The sequence below is a fragment of the Gracilinanus agilis genome, chromosome 5 (genome assembly GCF_016433145.1).
Source record: "Gracilinanus agilis isolate LMUSP501 chromosome 5, AgileGrace, whole genome shotgun sequence".
Taxonomy (NCBI): Eukaryota; Metazoa; Chordata; class Mammalia; order Didelphimorphia; family Didelphidae; genus Gracilinanus; species Gracilinanus agilis.
In genome coordinates, this window is record NC_058134.1 from 232,371,906 (window position 1) to 232,396,123 (window position 24,218).

General features: G+C 41.0%; 1 protein-coding gene across 2 annotated transcripts; it reads left to right on the plus strand.

The window, feature by feature from the left end:
- The first annotated feature begins 1,985 nt into the window (after positions 1-1,985).
- On the plus strand, positions 1,986-23,937 carry LOC123249158 (IKBKB interacting protein). Of its 2 annotated transcripts, none has more exons than XM_044678145.1 (4): positions 1,986-2,053; positions 2,163-2,373; positions 12,068-12,185; positions 22,862-23,937. In XM_044678145.1, exons 2-4 carry the CDS (start codon positions 2,174-2,176, stop codon positions 23,615-23,617), a joined length of 1,074 nt encoding a protein of 357 aa, XP_044534080.1. In that variant the 5' UTR covers positions 1,986-2,053; positions 2,163-2,173; the 3' UTR covers positions 23,618-23,937. The 2 variants fall into 2 exon arrangements, with proteins under 2 accessions (XP_044534080.1, XP_044534079.1); XM_044678144.1 differs by lacking the exon at positions 22,862-23,937 and adding an exon at positions 14,739-16,728.
- The last annotated feature ends 281 nt before the right edge of the window (positions 23,938-24,218 follow it).

Consider the following 24,218-nt stretch of genomic DNA (forward strand, 5'->3'; position numbering starts at 1 on the left):
ACAGTGGATAAGAGAGCCAGGCCTGGAGTCAGGAAGATGAATTCAAATCCTGCCTCAGACCCTTATTTGCTGTGTGATCCAGGGCAAGTCACTTCCTGTTTGCTTCCTTTCCTCATCTGTGGAAGGAAAGGGCAAAGCGCTCCAGGATCTTGGCCAAGAAAACTCCAAATGGGGTCAGAAAGGGTCTGTCCTATACAACTGGACTTAACAACCACTACCCCCTCGGGGGTTGTGCATTGAGGCCTTAAGTGACTTGCCTCTGGTTACCAACTTTCTGTCAGAGGTGGAACAAAAATCTAACTTCCTGTCAGCACCCAAGCTGGGTCACTCAGGCACAAGCCAGGGCATGCTGCCTATATGAGGTAGGCTCTGCTACCCCTCACAATGGAGTGGAGAAACCTACTAGAAAATATTTCCTCATCAATAAAACAAGGAAGTGAAGAGGAGCTTCAGCATTTCTGGAGGGTACCCAGTTCGAAAATGAAACCTACAGTCTAGAAGCAAGCTCTCAGACCTGATCTCCACCCAATGTAGTCTCCTTCCAGAAATTCCTAGGGTCCTGTCTATGTGGACACGTATACTGGGGGGAAGGGAGGGGCGGGGGAAGTATACACATTTACACATTTATATGTATCTGTAGCTAGGTAGATAATGTATATACATATGGAAACGTCTATAAATATACATAAAAACACATTTATAGAGTATTTTTGTAGTTTACAAAGCACTTAACTTTTAACTCATTTGCGGTATCACACACACACACACACACACACACACACACACACACACACAGTTTCCCACACACAACCTAAGCTTCCCGAGGTATCTTCACAGTTTTTTTATCTTGGTAAAACCCCAGGACCTCGCCCAGTGCCCGGCACCCAGCAGACATTTGCTGTTTGTTGACTGATCAACTTCTCTGTCCCTTCCACCTGGAGCATCTGGGTGATGTGCAGACGGGGCAGAGGTCCTCACCGCCTCACACCAACCTTTCCCGGGAGGGGACGTCCGTTGGCTGCAGCCCGCCCGCAGGTGCGCGTTCCAGGACTCCACACCCCCTCCCTCGGAACCGGCCGCCGGGGGCACCGTCCTCGGGGACTGCCCAACAGCCGTAGGATCGGTCGGTCCCTCCCCGAGCCCCGGACAGAGGGAAATCTTCCCGGAGGCGCGGCTGGAGCCCGAAACCAAGGCCAAGGCCAAGTCTAAGCCTAAGCCTAAGCCTGATACAAAGTAATTTCTTCCTCTTCCTCCTCCCCGCCCTCCCGCCAAGGACCCCGGCAAAGGTCCGGCTACTGCTTGTTCTCGAGTGCCTCCCTCTCCCGGGATCCTCCGCAGGAGGACTAGAGCCAGGCAGAGGCCGTTACCGCCGCTTCCCCGCCCAGAAGGGAGGGGAAAGACTACCAAGGCGACCGTAACCGCCCGCACCCCGCCCCGAGGCAAAGCCGAGCACGCGCACACGCGAGCGCCAGCGGGGACCATGGTCTTAGAGCTGCTCGAACTGCGCGCGCAGCCAAACGCGGCCTCGCCGCTCGAGGGTCTACGACGCTGGCCCCCGGACCCCCAACGTTCAGGTAGTCCAACCTGCGAACGCAGCCATACTCGGAATACCTCTCGAGAGGTCGGAGGGCCTCCGCAGTCTTGTCAGAACGTAATTGTTTTAACCGTGCGCGCGCACCTTAGAGCCTGCTGCAGCCTCACGCTCGCGCCCTGGTTTCCCCAGCCTATAGTATAACGTTCAGGCCGCCTAAGCTGCGCACGCAACCAAACGCGGTCTTTGCCTCCGAGAGTGAGAAAGGATGGAAAAACCTTAGAACTCCGAGGCGTGCACGCAGTACGCCTGATCGTGCACGCGCTCTGCGTTAGGCCATCGCCTGAAGGACCAGAAAAAGGGGTGGGGCGGGTCTTCGTGTGAGGTACGCGCGGCGGGGACGCGCTCAGCGTGGGCGCGAGCGGCCCCGCCCCCAGGCTCCCAGCGAGGGAAGGGAGCGGCACTGCTGGCTGCTGCGGACGCCTTGACGGACTGACGGACGGACTGACTGGATGCTCTAAGGTAAAGAAGCGGGCGGGGAGGCCCTCGGGGGCCCGGGAGGGGAAGGCGGCAATGCCTGCCGCCCACCCCGGCCTCGTCACGGTCAGCGGCCGCCCGTGTCCCCCCCCAGGGCCCGCGGAAATGTCCGAGGCGAAGCATCGCAAGAAAGCGGGCGTCAAAGGGGCGCCCCCTGAGCCGGGCCGACGCGGCGAGACCGTGCAGCCCCCGGAGCCGGCCCGGGTATCCGGAGACGGCGGCGGCAGCGGCGGCAGCGGCGGCTGGGCAGACCCACGGACCGTGCTGTGCCTGCTCTCCCTCGGGACCAGCCTGGCCTTGGCCTGGTAAGTGAGGGGGCGGGGCGGGCCAGAAGGGCGGAACACCCAAGTGCCCCAGCTATCCGTCAGTCCATCTGCCCATATATTACCCACCCACCCATCCATCCAACCATCCCATCAATCTGTGCAGCTGTCCATCTGTCCATCCATTCCGTCAGTACATCCACATACATCCATACATCCATCTGCCTATCCATCCATCCCCAACCGAGCCTTCGGATGTAGGGAAAGACTACTCCTTACCTGAGTGCCCCTCCCCCCTCACCTCGTGTCCTCACAAATAAAGGAGCTGAACTAGATATGTCTCTCCCAGCCTCAGGTTCCTCATTTGTAGACATCTGAAATCCCTTTCATTTCTGGGGCTATGCTGGTGTCATTATTAAAGCCCAGGCTAATGATCTTGTCTCAAACCTCATGTTTCCTCTCTGTGGCCTTTGATACTGACCATGACCCTCTTCTCCTGGATATTCCCTTCTCTCTGAGTTTTCATGGCTCAGCTTTCTCCTGCTTCTCCTACCTCTCTGACCACTCCTCATTCTCTTTTGCTGGAGCCTCCAGGTGGTACCCAATATCCCTGGTGTCCAAGAGGGTTCTGCCCTGGGCCCCCTTTTCCTGTCTCTCTGTACTATTTCACTTGTTAATCTCATCAGCTTTCATGGATTCAATTATCTCTGCTGATGATGCCCAGATTTATCCAGCTCTAACTTCCCTTTTGTCCTCCAGACTCACATCTCCAATCTGTTCAACATCTCACATAGGAAGTCCTATAGAAATCTTAAGCTCATCAGGTCCAGAACTAAACTCATCTTTCCCCAGACTCTTTCCCCTGCTTCATGGAGTTCCCTATTATTGTCAAAGGCACCACTACCCTCCCAGTCACTCAAGATGGAAACCTAGGTATCATCCTCAACTCTTCACTCACTCTCACCTCCCATATCCATTCAGCTATGGATTCTACACACCATGTCTCTTCCCAAAAACTTCCACCATCTTGGTGCTGGCCCTTATTCCTGGACTATTGCAGTAACCTGGCTTAAGTCCCTCTCCACTCCAGTCTATCCTCCACTTGGCTATCAGCTTCCTAAAGCACAGGTCACCCTTCTTATTCAATAAACTCCGGTGGCACCAGGAAAAAAATATAAAACCTTCTGAGTTTTAAAGTCCTTTATAACCTGGCTTCTTCCTACCTTTCCATTCTTCTTACATCCTCCTATCCTCCAAGGATTCTACTATCCAGTAACACTGAATTCCTTGAGGTTCCTCTCCCAAGACATTACATCACCTAACTCTAAGCCTTTTCTCTGGCTTTCCCCCATTCCTGGAATGCTCTCCCTCTTCATCTCTGCTTCCTGGCCTCCTTCAAGTCTCAGCTATAAAATCCCACCTTCTACAAGAAGCCTTTCCCAGTCCTTCATGTTAGTGCCTGCTCCCAGTTATCTCAAGCTGATCTCATATTTATCTTATTCATACATAGTTGTCTGCATTTGGTCTCCCCTTCCTTTAGATTGTGGGCTTCTTGAGGGCAAGGACTATTTTTGCTTTCTTTGAATTCCCAGTACTTAGCATAGTGCCTAGCACACAGTAGGTACTTAACAAGTGTTTACCATCAATTTGTCTGACTTGGATCATCTAGACATGCAATCTAGTATGGGAAAAGAGTACTGGTGTCAGAAGACCCAGCTTCAAAACTCACCTGTCTTTTGGTGACCTTGGGCCAGACACTTAACATGTCTGAGCCTAAGTTTCCTCATTTTTAAAGAGGGGATGGCCCCTAAGATTCCTAATAGGTAAATCCGTGACCACAGAATCACAGAATTTCAGAATAAAGAAGAGATTTCAGCAACTGTTGAATAAAACCCTTACAGAAAAAGAATCCCAACTAGAACATACCTAATAAATGGTTATCGCACCTCTGCTTAAAGACCTATAGAATCTTGTGTCTACAACTACACATCTGGCTCCTTTTCCTACTACAGTAAACTGCCTGCTCCAGACCCTCTGGCCCATAATGTCATAACAAGCTTTTCTTTTCTTTGAGTTTTTTTGTTTGCTTGTTTTCTGGTTTTTTGCTTTTGTTTTTTTACCTGGCCTGGGATTTCATGGCTGTAGAGAGTTCCTGGTATGATTTTCTCTACTCAGGCTGCTAAGTAGCACAGTAGATAGCATATCAGGTTTGGAGTCAGGAGAACTAGAGCTCAAGTGTAGTCTCGGACATTTCCTAGCTGTGTGACTATGGGCAAGTCACTTAATTCGGCCTTGTTCTTGCCATTTAGAATAGATACTAAAAACTTGAGAGTTTAAATTTAAAAAAAAAAAAACTCTACCAACAGAGATCAGCCCTCGCCCTATGCCTCATAGGCTTCACAAGTTGCCTGGGACACCAGGTTAAGTGACTTGCCCCAGGCCACACAATCAGTGTGTGACAGAAGAAGGACCTGACTTCTGCTTGGTATTCCAGACTGAAGCCAGCTCTCCATCCAGTATGGCACACTGCCTCTCAAGCATAAGGGCCTATTGTGTGCTGGAACTGAGTTTGTAGCTGGAGATAGAAAAATGAGATAATTCCTGGCCTCAAGGGGCTTACATTTTACCAAAGATACATGTTCAAAGATAAACACTTATATGTGGTATTTATAAGAAATGTAAAATGGCAAGGGGAGGGAGCCTGATCACTGAAAGACTCAGAAAAAGCAGCAAAACAGTAAAGGCAAAGCAATGGGTCACACAGCTAGGAAGTATTTGAGAACAGATTCAAACCCAGGACCTCTCATCTCCAAGCCTGGCTCTTTACCCATTGAGCCACCTAACTTCCCCCCCCCCCCCAGAAAAAGCATCTCGCAGGAGGGGGTACAGGGACTGAGCCTTGAATAAAAGGAGGGGCTCCAGCAGACAGAACAAAGTGGGAAAGCATTTGAGGCCTAGGATAGGTCTGTGCAAGGAAACAGAAAGTAGACTATTCCACCACAGCTGACATGAAATCAGCTGGTTTGACTGGTTGGTAAATGATGGATAGTAATGTGTGATCACAACCTGGAAAGATTAACTCAAGCTAACTTGTGAAAGGCATCTGGATTTTATCCTAGAGACAATAGGGAACTGCTGAAGCTTCTTGAGCAAGGGAAGGACTAGGCTGTGTTTGAAGAAGATTCTTTTCACTGCTTTGTGGAGAATAGATTAAAGATGAAGAGAGTAGACTGGGGAAGACCAATTAGGAAGTTAGTGCAGTAATCTATATGATAATGGTAGTTAGTATTTGTATAGGCATGCTTCATTTGAATGTATCAAGCAAGTCTATCAGCACCATTTTCCCAACAGCATGTACTCACACCAAGTCTCTAGGTCACATTTTGATAATTCTCTTGCTATTTCAAACTTTTTCATTAGTATTATATCTGGTATGGTGATCTATAATGAGTGATCTTTAATGTTACTAATTGTTTTGTGTTGCCCCTGACCTCATCAAGAGTGGATTCAGATTTAATTGAGAAATGTCATGTGTGCTGAGTCATGTATGCTCCACCAACTGTTCATTCCCCTGGACCTTCCTTGGGCTTCCCTGTCCCCTGGCACACAATAATATTGAAATTAGACTAGTTAATAACTCTGCAATGACCTCGGAGTTACATGAAATGAAGAGTCAATCAGCATGGTAAACTTCTTTGTCATCTTATTTTAAGAAATTGCCACAGGGGGCAGCTGGGTGGCTTAATGGATTGGGAGGCCTGGGGTCAAATCTGACCTCAGACACTTCCTAGCTATGTGACTCTGGGCAAGTCACTTAACTCCCATTGCCTAGCTCTTCTGCTCTTCTGCCTTGGAGCCAATACACAATATTGATTCTAAGACAGAAGGTAAGGACAAATAAATGAATGTGTGTCTGTGTGTGTATATATATATATATATATATATATATCCACAGCCTCCCCACCCTCACCCTCTAATAAATACCACCCTGACCGGTCAGCAGCCATCAAGAGTGAGGCAAGACCCTCCTCTAGCAAAAAGATTACTACTCATTGAAGGCTCAGGTGATGGTTAGCATTTTTAGTAATAAATTTTAAATCTTACCTTCTGTCTTAAAATCAATACTAAGTATAGTTCCAAGGCAGAAGATCAATAAGGGTTGGGTAATCAGGGTTAAGTGACTTGCCCAGGGTCACATAGCTAGGAAGTGTCTGAGACCATATTTGAACCCAGGTATTCCTGATTCCAGACCTGGCACTCCATCCATTATGCTACCTAGCTGCCCCAATAAAACATTTTTAAATTAAGGTATACACATCTTTTTTTAGACATATACTGTTGCCCACTTACTAGACTACAGTATGGCATAAACAAAACTTTTATATGCACTGGAAAACCAAAAAATTCATGTGATTCATTGGATTACAATATTCACGTTATTGTGGTGGTCTGGAACTAAACCTGCAATATCACCAAAGTATGCATTTATAATCCATTAAGATTTTTAAGCACTTTACAAATATCTCATTTTACTTTCACAATAACCTTGATAGGTTAGTGATTTGGAAACTCAGGTAGACAAAGGTTAAGTGACTTGCCCAGGGTCACACTGCTGAGAAATGGCTGAGGCAGTGTTTGAACTTGGTTCTCCCTATCTCTGAGTACTCTATGTACTATGGTGCCACCTAGCTGTATGTTCCAGGAAAGAAGGCATAGAATCTCAGTCATATGTGACCAGTATATTAGGACCACAAGCCCTCACAAAACCTATGGGTGTTATTAGAGAGAAAAGAATTGATTTGACTGATGTTGAAGCACAACTGATTTGGATGAAATGAGAATGACTCCAAAGTTGTGAATCTAGATGACTACAAAAATGTGTCCTCAACAGAAATAAGAATAGGGGCATTAATGCACTGTTGGTGCAGTTGTGAACTGACCCAACCATTCTGGAGAACAATTTGGAACTAGGCCCAAAGGGCTATAAAACTGTTCTTCCCCCTGACTCAGCAATACCTATACTAGCTTCATATCCCAAAGAAATCAAAGAAAAAGAAAAATTGGCAAGAATTAGAAACCTGAGGGGATGTTCAATTAGGGAATAACTGAACAAGTTACAGTATATGACTGTGATGGAATTCTATTGAGCTATAAGAAATGACAAGGGTGGAATAGGATCCAAAAACCTTGGGAAGACTTGTAGAACTGATAGAAAGTGAAATGAGCAGAACCAGAGAATGCTGGACACAGTTAATAGTAATATTATACCAATAAATCAATTGTAAAAGACTTAACAGTGTTGATCAGTACAATGATCCACAACAATTCAAAAGGATTTAGGATGAAAATTGCTATCCACCTCCAGTAACGTACTCAGGGTAGACCATAATATATTGGCTTTCTCTTTATTTTTCTTGCTTTTATTTTTTTCCCACAACATGGCTAATGTGGAAATATTTTTTGCTTGACTTCACATATATAATGGATATCCATCTTATTTCTTGCCTTCTCAGTGAATTGAGGAGAGAGGAGAAGAAAATTCGGAAGTGAAATAAAAACAAATTAACAAAAAGGGGGAAAATAGAAATAAGAAAGAGTTAAAGAAGGCTCAGTTTAGGAGAAAAAAAAAGGAAGTGTTGAGTTTGAGATGACCATAGGGCATCCAAGTATACATACATGTCCCACAGAAAGATAGTTGGTACACAATTCTAATGCTCCTACATGGCTTCATTATACCCTGGTTTTGTACATTTCCCTATGCTTAGAGGCCTGGAAATTTTTAGAACAAGATAGGACCTTTGAGGCCATCAAGTCTAAAATAATTTTCATTTGTGGGGCATGCCTGAACTGGTACACAGATGTTTGGTACCACAGTGTAGTATTCAGAAGATAGATGATGTTGAATGGATAGATTCAGGAATCATCTGCAGAGACATAATAAATGAATCCTCGAGGACTAAAGATATCATTGAGAGTGAAGAAAGAGAAGAGAGAAGCCTGGACAGAGTCATATCACTTTATTATTGCAGAACCTGTACCTCAGTGCCAAACACATCCCAAAATTCCTAAAGCTGACTTTTCTCCACCTTGTAGCTTCTTTATTTTGCAGAAATTAGCAGGTCTCAGTTGTTCAACTAGAGAGTTGTGCTCCTAAACAATAATATATGATTACATATGGTGTTACTATATTTGATAATTTTTGTAGTATCTGGGGAGCTGTGTTTGATATTGAAAGGGAAGGGAGGGTCAACTCAGGGCCACAGTGGATAAAGTACCAGGCCTAGAGTTGGGAGATTCTGGGTTCAAATTTGACCTCAGACCCTTCCTAGTTGCCTGAACCTAACTAAACTTAACCCTGTTTGCCTAGCCCTGGCAGCTGAGTGAAGGTCAGACTGGAGAGGGGAGAGATTTGGGGGACCAGTGAGGAGGTCCAGCAGTAATCTCACCAAAAGACAGTAGCTGCGGGAGCAGAAAAAGAATTGGAATGAGACATGACGTAGAGATAGAAATGCTGACATTTGGCAACTGAGTGGAACAAGAGAGGAGTAAAGAGTAGAGGATAGCTAAGGTGGAGAACCTGGAGGCCATAGGAGTGGTGAGGAAATGTGGGAGACTACTGCATCCCAGGGGCCTCCACTGAGCCTTGGAGTCATGCTGCTCACCCAGGGGGTCCTGGAGACATCCTCTGCATCAATATCATTAAGCTCATGGGATCTGATGAGGTCACTGAGCTTTGGGACATCCCCATGGTCTGGGGACGGGCACAAATCATGAATCAGAGGGGCCTGAGGAGTGACCGGGTCAAAGGAGACCAGAAGAGAATAACAGCATGAAAACCCCAATGAGGGAGCGAATTTGGGACAGAGCAGGGCAGATGCTAGACAAGGGTGAGGACTGAGGAAACACTTGAGACAGTTAGGAGGTCACTGGCAACCTTGGAGAAAGCAGCTGCAGTCAAGTGATGGTCAGGGGCCGGCTGGGGAAGAGCAGTCTCGTGCCTTTGGGGACACTTAAGAAAGTTCCAGTGATGTCCCGGCCCCCATATTCAGATCTGTTCTCTGCCAGATCTCTGTCACCAGCCCTCCTGTCTTATTTGCTTTTCTCTCATTTCTTCATCTCTTAATTCTGAACTTCGACACAAACAGTCAGCCTCTGTATAGACATTATCCACAATAGAAGACTTCTGGCAACCTTTACAGCAAACCAGCTCCAAGAGGTCGAGTCTCCTTTTCTGGTCTTTACCTCCTTGGCTTTGTTTAGAGCCCCAGGGAAGTGTGAAGAAAATGGACTCACTTCCCTTTTTGGCATAGGTAGTAAACAATCACTATGGAGTATTATACCTTCTGTCAGACTGGGCTAATATGTTGGTTTTGCTGAACTGATTTTTTTCTTTGTTAACAAAAAATGGCTCATTAATTGTATGGAAAGGGAAACATTAGAAATGAAGATTAAAAAAAAAGAAAAAGAAATGAAGGTGGCAGGTCCAGTGTGGTAGTGCAAGCCCATACCCAGTTTCTGAAGGAGGCTGAGGTTGGAGGATCTCCTAAGCCCCGGATTTCTGAGCCTCACCGGGTTAGGCCAATCTAGCATCTGTGCTACTTCTAGCATCACTATGGTGAACACCTAGGAATGGGAAAGCCACCAGGTTGCTTAAGGATGAGTGAACCAGCCCAGGTCAGAAATAGTTGTGAGATGAGGCAGCCTGGCTGAACTGAGATAATCCAGTCTCCTCCACCCACCCACTCCCCCCCCCAAAAAAGAAAGAAAGGGTGATGTAAAGTCAGAAAATAGCGATTAAAAATTAAATTTCGTTTCAAGAGTTGGATTGTTGATAGATTGTAAGGCTGCTTTGAACCTGTCAGTTTTTCTATCCTATTTCCCCTCAACCTAATTACTTTAGAAACCAAAGGGCCCTAAAAACTTAGTTTAAAACTTAGTCTAAATAGCTGAGGATTCACTATCTCTAGGATTTATCTAACTAAAATTAATGTCATCTAACCTCTAAACTTTGTATTGGCAGATAATAAGTGGTCTTGGCTTTTACCCTCAAACAACCCCACACATCCATAAATACACACGCTTTATCTTGGCCCTCTTGTCATATCTTCACTGTAGGTTTGGGTATGGTAACTTGGGTAGGTGAGAAAAGTCAAAAAATGATAACCCTAAGGGAGGTATTAATAAAGTTTTGTCCTGAAAAAAAGTATACCATCTAAGTGAGGTAACCAGATTTTATAGAAATCATTTGAAGACTGTCCTATTTCATACATCCCTGAATTTCAGTCTTCAAGGAAACCCTCCTGGTTTCCTAAGGAGGGTACCTTATTGATTTTACCTCTCCAGCATGTCTCACATTTGTTCCCATGGCTACCCCCACCCTGCTTCTTACATGGCTTCCAAATTGGTATTCCTAGTTCAGTTCTCTCTTCCCATCAAACCATCCAATATCTCCTTCCTATTCAGTCATGCCATTATTTCTCTGCTCAGAGCCTGAAATGGCTTCCTAATCCTTTTCCCAACTTTCAGACCCTCCACAGTTTAGCTCTTCCCACCTTTTCCTGCCTCTCATCTCACCTCCTACCCTTCTAAGTACTCTACACTTAGGCCAGCTGAACTGCTTACCTGTCCTGGGAATGCTTTTTATGGGCCTTCTTTATGACTTCCATTTCCAGTCTTCCCTCTTCTCCTTCCTTTCCCTTTCTGTGGTAGATGTGTACATTATTGGAGGCCAAAGGGGCCAACCCTTCATGGTACAGAGCAGGAAACTGAGGTCCAGAGAGCTTAAAGGACTTGCCCAAAGTCACATAGATAGTACCTTCAAGATTTGAAGTAAGGCTCTCAAGACTGCAATTCAGCCCTGGCTACTAAAGCCCTCTGGCATACCTCCAGCTACTACCTTCCATCTCCCCGAAACAGCTAACAATATCCCTACTTTGGTTTCATCTCACCTAGCACTTTGTTCACATGTACTCCCTGAGCATTTAGTACAGTGCAATCAGGTTTTATTCGTCTTAATTGAATCAAATAACTAATCTTCATTATTTAAAAATTATAAATATTGGGACCAGTTTTAATGACTCAGTCTTAGAAGGTATTTTATTCATCTCATAAGTAAATATATCTGGGGGCAGCTGGGTAGCTCAGTGGATTGAGAGTCAGGCCTAGAGACGGGAGGTCCTAGGTTCAAATGCAGCCTCAGACACTTCCCAGCTGTGTGACCCTGGGCAAGTCACTTGACCCCCATTGCCCACCCTTACCACTTTTCCATCAAGGAGCCAATACACAGAAGTTAAGGGTTTAAAAAAAAAAAGAAAAGTAAATATATCCTTTAAGATAATGTTCAATTATCAGTTGTGAGCATTTTTTGTTTTATAATTATGTAAAATTTACTAAGATTCCCTTGCAGCTTTATATAATAGATATTTTCTTCTAAATCCTAGAGCTAGTGTGGTACTGTATAAAGAGCCTTGGGAGAAAGTGTCAGGGTAACAGAATTTTAATCCCACCTCAGCTACTTACTGCAACCTCAGAGAGCTTGGGCAAGTCAGATCAAAGCTCTATAGCCTTCAATTTCCTCAGCAATAAAAAAGGAGGAGTTGTATTAGATGACTTTTAAATTTCTTCCCAGAACTAAATTTATGATCTTGTGTATTTGGAATGTGTTTTATAATCTTAGTACAAAATAGCCCCCTTTTGAGTTATATAATGCATATTATTATTTTCTTATCTTTTACAGGTTTGTATTTCAGCAGTCAGAAAAGTTTGATAATGTCGAAAATAAATACCAACTACTGAAATTGGAAGCTGCTGAGTTCCATAGCCTTCAAAGTCAAGTCACTTTAATTTCTGAAAAGGTAATAATTTCAAAATAGGAAACTTTGGGGGGAAATTATTGTGCTTAAAAATATGAAGGTATTTTACACAAAAGGCATACCTGAAGAGTTTTACATAATGTTTTATTTTTCATTTGAGTATTAAACTCAAAAAATGCAAAAGGTCATTAAGCTTTTGGAAGAAAAGGGAAGTTGGGAGGGTTGAAGAGTGTGGCTTTGGATATGTTGAATTTGAAGTTCTAGTGGAACATTCATGTAAAGCTGACCAAAAGGAAGTTGGAAATGTAGTATGAGAAAAAAAACTGGAACTAGAGATCCAGATTTGGTATTGATCCACACCAAAGTGTTAGTTGAGATTATGAGACTAGATAAGCTCTTTAAGGGAGAGAGATAGTGAAAGAAGAAAAGGCTTCAGGCATTGGGGAATACCTAAGATTAAGGAGCAGGGAGACAGACACCAAGTGGAGACAGAAAGTTAATAGGAGACGCACCAGAGTTCAGGGCCACAGAAACCCAAGGGAGGAGAATGTCAAGAAGGGCAAGGAGGGCTCAATAGGGCCAAATGCCACAGAGAGACAAAGGAGAGCGGAAACAGACAAGGCCACTGAGAATCCTTTGATGAGCCTCCAGAGAATCTTTCTGGTAAAATGTGAGAGCCAGATTGCCAAGAAATTTAAAAGTGGGAAAGTCTTAAAGTGGAGGAGCTGGATGTAAAGTACTCATTCAAGAAAGGAAAGATGGGGCACTATCTCTAGGAGGGGCACAAGTAGCTTGAAGTAAAATTGCTATTAGAGAGGGAGAGACTGATGATGCAAAAGAGAGGATCTCACATAAGGAACAATTTACAAGAAAGGTGGATGGGATTGGCATCATGGCCATCCATGGACAGGTTTATCAAGAGGGTTCCTCTGATGCAAAAGGAAAGGAGAAAAAAATGACTGACATTACAGATAATTTTGCAGATGAAGAAATTGTGGTCAGAAGGCCTTAGTCTCGTTTAAGTAGGATGCAACATCTGAGGCTGAGGAGGTTTGGGAGGGAAGGAGTGTACAAAATATCTGAAACACCTTTTATGGTGAATATATTAGGGAATGAACTAAAAGGATTGCCACACCTCACTGAGGTTTTCAACATGTCAGGTTGGAGGTGATTTCAAAATGTCTACATGGATGCCCAACGTCCAGTTAGAGATTCTTAGGAGAGAACTTGATGATTTTGGAGTTATATACGAAGATGATATTCTAAGCCATGACAGTGGGTGACCTCTGTGAGAGAAACTGAAATGTAATGATCCACATCAAGCCTTTGCCCAAGGGCTGGCCTTAAGCAACCATGGCCACCCCAGGAGAGTGGCCATGATCCACTCCAGGATCCCCTTGGCTAAATCTGAGTCAGAACAGAACTGGCAGCCCCCAATACCATCTCTTTGGTTATGAGAAGTTCTGTATGCCCCCAAGACCTCATTAATAAAAGGCACTTCTTTGACTTATAAGTTCCCGATACTATGATTTATCAATCCAGGAAGTTTCCCAGTGTTCCTAAGAGCAGGTCAGAATATAACATATAAAAATACTAGGGGAAGCTTGGTGATTCAGTGGTTACAGCACCAGATCTGTAGACAGGAGATCTTTGGTTCAAATCTGGCCTCAGATACTTCCCTTGCTATGTAACCCTGAGCAAGTCATTTAACCCCAATTTCCTGGCCCTCCCTGCTCTTCTGCCTTAGAATTGAATCTTAGTACCGATTTTGAGACAGAAGGTAAGGCCTAAAAAAATATATTTATTATTAGATTAGTATTATAGAGTATTAGTATTATACATAGCATCACCTCAGCATAGTCAATGGAGGGCCAGGCTCAGTCAGAAAGTTGCCATACTGTTAAATCCTGGGCAAGTCATTTAAGCTCCTAATGCCCCCATGCAGCCCTCCTTGTTAAAGAACAAGGGACAACTTGCAAATATCACTATGTTAACAAAATCACAGATCTAGGTCAAAAATGATTGGGGCTGTCAGTATCACTTTTCTGTATTCATTTTTGCAGTTGTTTGTAATTTCTACAAAATGTAACTTTCAGGTAATTTCTCTTTAAGCAGTTAGGAAATCCACAAAGAAAAATATTTTTATGAAAAAAAAAATAGTTCTTATCCAAATGCTTTTTGAATGAATACCCAAATTGTAAGTTAAAGGCAAGCAAGTAAACTATACAGTTTATCTAGATTTCTTTCACATACCCCCAAAAAAGATAAAAAGGAATTAAGATGAAATTCTCTTTTGATTTTAATATTATTTATGAAGGTACAGATCTCTAAAACCTTATGTGGGGTGCAGGTATATATCTTTCTAACTTGGAATATAATCTGTTAATTTTGGCAAAATTCATAAAATTAAACAACTAGTGAATGAACTCCCCTTTGTGAGTAATGTTCTGATACTGATGGACATAGAATATTTTAGGGTATCTTCAGAACTTGATCTTTGCACATCTCTTATGTTCCTGATTGTTAATGTGTGTGTTTCTCCACCATTAACTGCTATTAAGTAGACTTGGGAATTGTTTTGTGTTACAAATGCAGCTTGATTCTACTGAAAGTGTCCTGCAGGAAACTACATCAGCCATATCTTTGATGACCCAATTTGAGCAAGAGGTGTCCAGTCTGCATAACATCTTGAGTGACATTAAGAACAGTGAGCAGACTCTCATGCAAAGGCTGCAGACCATTAATGTGAAATTTAAGAATGTTACAGATTCCTGGAAAAGAAACCTAGATGACATGAATGCTCATACTGGCGGTTTAAAATCTGAAGCCAAACGTGTGCATTCTCATGTTACTGCCCAAATTAACTTGGCTGAACAGGGTGTAAAATTGCTCACTGAAAGGCTCAGAGATTTGGAAGATAGCACCATCAGAAATATTAGAACCATCAAGAGTCAGGAAGAAGACGACCTTTTACAAGTAGAAGAGCAACTAGTGTCTGATTCCAAAGCAGTTGAAAAGTTAGAAGAGGAACAAAGAAATCTCTTTGAGAGAGAAATCCACCTGGGCAATCAACTTGCTGACTATGAGCCTAAAGTGGAGGAATGCAAGACACACTTGCCAGCCATTGAGAGTGCCGTGCACTCGGTTCTGAAGGTCTCTCAAGATCTGATAGGGACAGAAAAGAAAATGGAAGAATTGACCATGAAGATGTTTAATCTGGAAGATGATATGCTGAAAGCCGTGTCAGATATTATGGATGTGCAGAAAGCCCTTGAAGGAATGCAGTATGATAACAGCATGCTCAAAATGCAGAATGAACTGCACTTCCTAAAGGGCAAGGTTCAAGAGTTCATAGCATCCTCAAGTCTTAGGGAAAAGGGGATTTTAGAATACGACCTAGAAAATAAAGGAATTGGTGAACAGTAAACTTAGCCAATTCATGTTATGAGGAAGTATGTTATTGCACACATTTCTATCATGTTTTATACTTCTTTTGCTCTATGGTATAATGCCTCAGTCATGCAGCATGATGGAAAGCAAAGGGGTTTTATCCACATAAGAGAATTTTTCAGATAAAAATATATCTGTTTCCAAAATATAGGACATATTTCCCTGCCTTCTTAAGTAGAGTATAGGTAACATAATTTAGAATGAGCTATTTTACTGGGCTAACATACATTTGTGGTCTCAGGTGGCCACAGATTGCTGTGCTTTGAGTCTTTGTGTATATTGTTATGTGGTAATAGACAGTGTTGTATAGTGGAAAGAGCACTAGACTGGGAGACCAGAGCCAGCTCTCCCACTAACCCTCTTTGTAAAATAGGAATGATGGTACCTGCCCCATTCGACTCACACCAGGGCCCTTGTGAGGATGTGCCTCGCAAACACAGTGGTAGCACCCGCTTCTCGCTGTCACCCTGCCAGCCAGCAGCGTCCCCACACTCCATCTCTCATACTGTCTTAAGCATCTTTGAGCTAGGAAAATGAGACAAACACACTTGGTGTGAGTCGGAAGAGGGAATAAATAGGCTTAGAGGGTGAGCTTTGAGGGACTCGCCTAGCAATTCAATGCATGAGCATTAGTGCATGGACAATTTTGTGTCATCCATTCTGGTCATGCAGATCTTGTTTGTTCACGTCTCGGTTCTTATCTGTGTTCTATATGCTTAAGGTTATCAGGTAAATGAAGTAATGTCATATTTATTATTCAGACAAACTAAACCCATGGATTGTATGGGGGGAGGGGATGTTAAATAATAAAAACAGTAAAATAAAATTTAGAGACTACTTCTGCCTTTTTCAAATATCTCAACTCAAATTCTTATTCCATGCATTCCTCAAATAACCCAAACAAATTATTTTCATTATTTGTCATTTTCCCCGTTAATTATTTAGAGTTGCCACAGAAAGCAGGGTCTGAATACACTAAGAGAAATGAATTAACTTTACAAGACATAGATTTAATTCCTAGAATTTTATCTTTAAATTTCTTGGCTTCTGAATGCTAGTTCTTACCTGTAACTATGTGCTGGCAAAATTGTATTCTTTGTTTACATCATATCATTAAATTTAATGTAATAATTTATGAGCTGCAACAGTCTGGATTTTTTTTAAAGCACAATAGATTACAATATCAATGAAAATTATCATTATATTTTTTCAGCCCCTATTCTGCCATCTCCATTTATTATCATAGACTCCTTAGTGACTTAGCAGAAACTGCTGGCAAACGTAATCTTTGTTAGTGAATGTCTTTTTAATTACATTTTTTCATGTTACCAAATACAGTACAACTTCAGTAACAAACCTGGACATAGTTTAAGTATATTTTACTTTGAATATTTAGAATAAAAGGGCCCACCAAGACTGTTAACAAAGAATTTAAAGACCACATCATGAACGTGTGAAGTAGGTGAAATTATAGTTCATATAAATAATAAATAAGGACACCATTCCTAGAACATGGGGCTCAGTATATGCTTCCCATTAAAGATTTGCAAATTTGGTTCTTAAAAAGTATTGATCTGAATTGTATGCACAAAATTCTCTTCCCCCTTCTCATACAGCTATTGAAATATCAACATACTATAACAAATATGGAATTATAATATTTATCATCTGTTTAAGAAAATAATTCACATATATTTCAAGACATACTTTTAAAAATTATTATCATTTAAACCCTTCCTTACCTTCTGTATTAGAATCAGTATGGGTTCCAGGGCAGAAGAGCAGTCAGGACCAGGCAGTGGGGATTAAGTAACTTGCCCAGAGTCAGTCACACAGCTAAGAAGTGTCTGAGGCCACACTTGAACTCAAAACATCCCATCTCCATCAAACTGAAGTCCTTTCACCAACAATAATGACATTAAAGTCCCACCCTGGTGTCTCTTGGTGCATGATGATGGGGAAAGCAATCAAGGCATTCTTGATTGTCAAGCAAGCAGAAGACAAGTTCTGGTGAGTCGAAGGCCTGGCCAGCAACAGAGTGGCCATGTCTCAACCAAAGAACAGCCCACAGCCACATTTGCAATACTTTATTATCAGAAGGCTGCTCCTCAGGTGGCAAATTTGTTCAGCCACAGCAACTGATGAGAACTAAGTTACAGAGGATTTACAATCTTACATTCATTTGGGCAGTACCCATACTGGTGGAATTATGGATCTTTGAAATATTCAAGTAGATAGTAATGACTTTTTATATTTATTTTAAAAGTTCATTAAAGGGGCAGCTGGGTGGATTGAGAATAGATTGAGAGCCAGGCCTAGAGATGGGAGGTCCTAGGTTCAAATCTGGCCTCAGACACTTCCCAGCTGTGTGACTCTGGGCAAGTCACTTGACCCCCATTACCTAGCCCTTACCGCTCTTCTGCCTTGGAACCAATACACAGTATTGACTCCAAGACGGAAGGTAAGGGTTTTAAGAAAAAAAAGTTCATTAAAGATTTTTGTTTGCCATGTTTTATTCATCTTTAATAAATTATACAAAAGAGTATAGAAAGGGGAACTTTTGTTAAAATAAAAAAATTTCCTAGGTACTCTTGCTGTGAATTTTATAAATGGAGATTTTTAAAGACTTTGGTCTAATGCAGCTGACCAGGTTAGATACTTTATTAAGTATTTGCATATTTCATCACTTCAAGGAAAACTGCAAAATTTAAGGCTAATAGCATTATTCTGCCCCTAATCTGTAATTATAAAACTAATTTTATACACAATTCTGATGAAGGCTTAATCCTATCTGCATTACAAGACAGATTATGGAACCTTAGGAGGGAAAGCATGACAAACTCCCTCAAAAAATGAAACATTTAATCTAAACCACATGTGAAAATATCTGTCACATATTCTTTATAAAATATTAGATCTTAAAAAGACTTTGCAAGACATAACAATCCCTTCCTTTTTCCAGTCAGGAATTTGAAGCTCAAAGGGGCAATGGCACATCATCAGAGATAAAACTTAAAATCTCAGTCTTCTGATTCCCATTTTTCCCCACTCTATGTTGCTATTTACAGAAGGTTTTAAGCCAGTGTTTGTAATCCTATTGATTAGAGATGGAATTAAATTTAATTCCACAAACATTTACCAAGTTCATTTTATATGCAAGGGTCTACACGTAAACAATTAAGAGCAAAATAAGAAGGGAGAAAACCCTAACACCAACAATTGAGGGGATCAAAAAAAGGCTTTCCACTGGTGAATAAACTATAATAAGGGAGGTAGTGTAAGATACTAAGATGAGAGGGTATTCAAGCTTCAGGGACAGACTCTACAAAAGCTTGGTGATGGGAGTTGGCATAATAGTTTAGGCTGGAGAAATACAGAATGCATTAGGTGAGGTCATAAGTCTGGAAATGGGGCTATAGCCAATCTTTAAATATTGGGTGAAATTTTTGTATTTTACACTGATGATAGAATGACAGTGGAGCTTGTTTTACATGAGAGTGACATGCTCAAATGTTTTCTTAACAAAGATTATTTGGGGAGCTAAGTGGAAGAAAGATTAAAGAGGGGAAACTGGAAACAAACCTTATAGGAGGCCATTACAATAGTTCGTGCAAGAGGTGATAAAGCGCCGAACTAAAGGGTGGACATGGGAGTAGAGAAGGGACCAGATGCAAGAAACAATTGAAAGCAAGATCTATGAGACGTGGTGACCAGTTGGATATGGAGGGTCAGAGAGGGAAAAATCCAAGATGGCTCCTAGCTTGTAGACTTGGATTACTGGGAGAATGGGGATTCCCTCAGTAGAATTAGGGAAGTCAGTAAGATGATGACTTCTCTTCAGGTTTTCCTAATTCTTAGAAGTAGTCTATTCCTTATTTTATAATTGTAGAGAATGATACCTAGAGGTTAGTGACTTATCTGGGATCCCACCACACAGGTGGTCTACACCAGGCTCTGCTTTACACTCAGGCTTCTTTACTTCCAAGTTCTTTACACCAGGGGTGTCAAACTCAAATAGAAACTGTTGATTTAGAAAACCACAAATTAGCATCAATGTTGTAGTGTATTTTTATTTATTTTGTTAAATATGTCCCAGTTACATTTGAATCAGATTCCAATAACACTGGAATTTTGCTGATAGTAAGTTTAACACCTCTGCATTACACACCATCCAACATCTTCCATCTATCTACCTTTGTGCTTTCAAATTGAAGCAAACCATAATGCTTCTCCCTCAGGCTACTTATACATTTACCAATTTTTTTACTTAATATATGAGTACATCTTACATCTAGCACCAAACCTCTTTGCCTGCATACACCAAGTCCTCTGGAGAGCATCCTTTCTCTAAACACATTTAAACTTTTTAGCTCTGAGATATGTTAACAAAACATCAGAAGGGACCAGCTCCTAGGATATCCAGGTTAGAAATAACCACTAATCAGCTGGTAATCACGTTGGTTTAGTTTAAGTTCAGTAACATTTTTCCCCAATTACATGTAAAAATAATTTTTAATGTTTTGTTTTCTAATATTATGAGTTCCAAATTCTCTCCCTCTCTACCTTTCTTCCCAAGACCATAAGCAATTTGATATTTGATACAGGTTATAAGTGTGCTATCATACAAAACATTTCCATGTTCATTGGCAGTCACTGTTGAACGTAGAAATATTCTTGTATTTCAAGACACATGAAATTCAGAAATTCAGCCTTTATTTTTGTTGTTGTTCAGGAGTTTTTAGGCATGTCCAACTCTTTGTGACCCTCTTTGGGGTTTTCTTGGCAAAGATAGTGGAGTGGTTTGCCATTTCCTTTTTTAGTTAATTTTACAGAAGAAAAAAGTGAGGCAAATAGGCTTAAGTGACTTGCACAGGATCATACAATTAGGACATATTTGAGGCTATATTTGAACTCAAATGTTCCTGACTCTGAGCCCAGTGCTCTATCCACTTAGCCACCTCACTACCTACCCTTTATTTTAGCATTAGATGAAAACCAAATGGTAACTTCTTGTAGCAGTGCTAGACTGGAGCTCCTACATGCCACTGCTTTTCAAGGTTGTATCACAGAATGGGTGGGCGTGGGTTAGTACTCCCTGTGCACGGAGAAACACTTCCACTCAACAACATCATCAAGAAGCTTAAACTTGGTTTAAACAAAAATTTAGCCAGCTTATCAATGATCTTTTAATTTTCTTCAATCACCCTTTATTCTACTGTGATGCTGCACATGAAGCAAACCAGATTATACAAATATAGTATTTATTCTCCTGACAGGTTTCAAAAGAAGTAGAAAAAACTGATCTAAAAATTCCATGCCAACTTATAAAAACTGCTAAATATTGGCAGGAATTAGGTTGTTGTTATTTTAAAACCTTGACTTTACGAGTCAAAAGATCTGAGTCCAGGCTGAGCCATTCACTAGTTGTTTAACCCCACACGAGTTACATAACCTTTTCAAGATTTTGTTTCTTATCCATAAAGTAAGGGAATTGAACTTAGCTAATTGCTAATGTCTGTTTTAATTACAGTACAGAATTCTGTGATCCTCTTTGAACATCAGAAATCCAAACTTCAAGGTTGCCTACAGTTCACTGAGCCTAGTAGATAGATTTGTGGTGACAAATTAAACTCATCAGGGTCATTCAGTTGAATGAGTTCTGCTATGCTTGTAAATCCATGCTGGTAGACAAGTGCTATGGTCAAATTTTTTAGCCTACCGAGTGACTCTCAAGATAAACAACCTTTACATAGTAGGGACTTTATTATAGGCTAAATGCCCATTTCCTGGAGACTCATGACAAAACACGTTCTCCAACCCTAGATAGCTGTTGCACTCAGAGTTCAAATGGAAGCTTTTTATTTTTTTTCCATGTTGGAAATTCGTTTAGCTTGACGATATATATTTGTAAAAGGTTTTGTTTTTCTTGCTTTCTCAATTGTGGATAGATGATACAAATGAGAGAATTCAGAATTGAAAATTAAATTCAATTGATTTAAAAAATAAGTATAGGTAGGGGGCAGCTGGGTGACACAGTGGATAGAGAGCCAGGCCTAGAGATAGGAAGTCCTGGGTTCAAATTTGGCCTCACACACTTCTTAGCTGTGTGACCCTGGGCAAGTCCTATAAACCCCCATTACCTAGCCCTTACCACTCTTCTGCCTTGGAACCAATACATACAGGAACCTAAGAAAAGAGAAGGGCTTTAATTTTTAAAATTAAGGGTTATAATTTTTTTCCAAAGAATGGATACTAACACAGAGAGGGTTTTTAAAAAATAAATGTAGGTTCAGTAGTTAGATCAAAGTCACGTGATATGAAACTGAAGCATATGTATTCATTAGAAGATCTGATCAGTGGAAATACATTAAAGAAGAGCCATTACCATCTGCTTTGCTGCCGCCGCATCCTAGAAACCACTAGACTTTAATAACAGATATCTCTGACTTCAGAAGAAACTTTCCATATGTGTTGCTTCCCTTATTAGAATGTGAGCTCCTAGAGAGCAGGGACTCACTTTTTTATTCATATTCCTAGTACTTAGACATAGTAGGCACTTTAAAAATTCTTCATTCCATACAAATTATTATAAATTCCCTTAGGTTTGTGTTTATCCCTAAATCCATCCTGATGCTAGAGAAATACTTCCTCCTCCTTTTTCTAGTAAATTATTAGAAGATATCTTTCTTGCCACTACATACACATGATCTACTCAGTGGATTTTGAGGAATTGAAAAATTGAAGAATTGAAAATTATACATTTTAATCTTTAAATGTACTGTAACTGACTACCAAGGGAAAAAAGGTTAAGACTTGTTATCTAATATTTTATGACCTTTTCCATATCTGAAAAGACTCTGTGATAGTTAGAAACTACTTATATTAATACTTCTTAGAATTCAGTTCCTAATGTTTTGAGCATTTGTGTGTATTTGTTATGATTTCTTTCAAGGATTCAGTCAGTAAGCATCTTTTATTCAAAGTAGTTGAAAATTAATAGTGTTATAAGTTTCTGTGAATTTTTTTATTCTTATAACTTATCATGCAGAAAGGGGCAGCTTCACATAATAATTCCATCTACTCTTAAATTACTCAAATAATTCATGTCTTCTCCTATCAGTTTCCAGGTTGGCACAGGGTAAAATTTCAGTAAGAAAGTAACATTTAAAATTAAGCTGATTTAAATTAAATTTAAATTACCATTTTAAATTAAATAAAGAAGTTTGGTTTATCATTTGTAATCATTGTTGTATTTTATTTTCCTATAGTGTCAGAAGTCTGAAGCTATGATAAAACAGTTGAAGGATTTTCAGATCATTGCTCATCTAAAACGTCTTCAGGAAGATGTTTATAACTTGAAAACTTGGTCCAACAGGATAACTGAAAAAAGAGATAAATTGAACAACAACATGACAGCTCTGTATCAAGCAGTTACAAACACAGACCAGAGTACATCTTTCCTGGCAAGAGAGGTTTCCCTCAAGATTTCAGCTGTCAAAACTGATATAAGGCGTATTTCAGGGTTAGTAACTGATGTAACGTCATTGACAGAATCTGTACAAGACCTGGAAAGCAGATTAGAAAAAGCAGAACAAAATACAGTCAAAAGCATAGGTGACCTTCTTTCCAGTAGCATTGATCGAACAGCAAAACTAAGGAGTTTAGCATCTGAAAACTCTGAAAGAATTCAGGTTGCTAACAAGATGCTTTCTGAACTAGACAGTGATTTCAGTAAGCATTCAGATAGACTTTTAAACTTGGAAAGTGACAGGGCTAAAATTCTGAAGACAGTGAATTTTGCAAATGATTTAAAACCTAAGGTTTATAACCTCAAAAAGGATTTTTCCCGTTTGGAACCAATGATAAATGATTTAACTTTACGAATTGGGAGACTGGTTGCTGACCTGCTACAAAGAGAAAAAGAAATTGCTTTCTTGAATGAAAAAATATCTAACATAACTATAGTTCAAACTGAGATTAAGGATGTGAAAGAAGAAATAACTAAAATTTCAGATATAAATTAAGTTAGGGGTTTTTAATCTTTTTTTGTGTCATGTTTTTAAATCCATCAACATACATAGGATTACAAAGCAAACTAATTTATATTGAAATTTATCCCCTGCCAAAAATTTTTGAATTTGTATATGCTAGGTTAAGAACCCCTGAATTGTTTTTAAATTAAGTTACCTAAATTGAAAAAAACCTGAAAAATGTGGTCTTAGTTATGTTACACACTGATAAAAATGATTTAAATTTAATATTTAAAATATTAGAAGCTTCTGGACTTTCTTGTATTGGATAAAATGTGTCATAAAATAAAAATATTTTTTAGTGAGCTGTGTAACTATTGAGTACTTAAGTTTTTTCAGCAAGTAAGCATGTACTTTCATGCTTGTATCCAGGAGTCAGAATGCTCTTGGGAGATTTTAGTAACTACTGATAAAATTCAGTCCCTGGTATGACTCTCCTCCTCGCCATTGCTGGCTGGAGAGCTGTGCGATGCCTCGGCCTCATTACATCACTGCCACCTTCCGGCCCAGCATCTCCCTTTGTTCTCAGAGCCAGAGCTGTGTCTACATGTATTTGCTAGAGCTACCTGGTCATAACCAGGAGACGGTTTCAGGT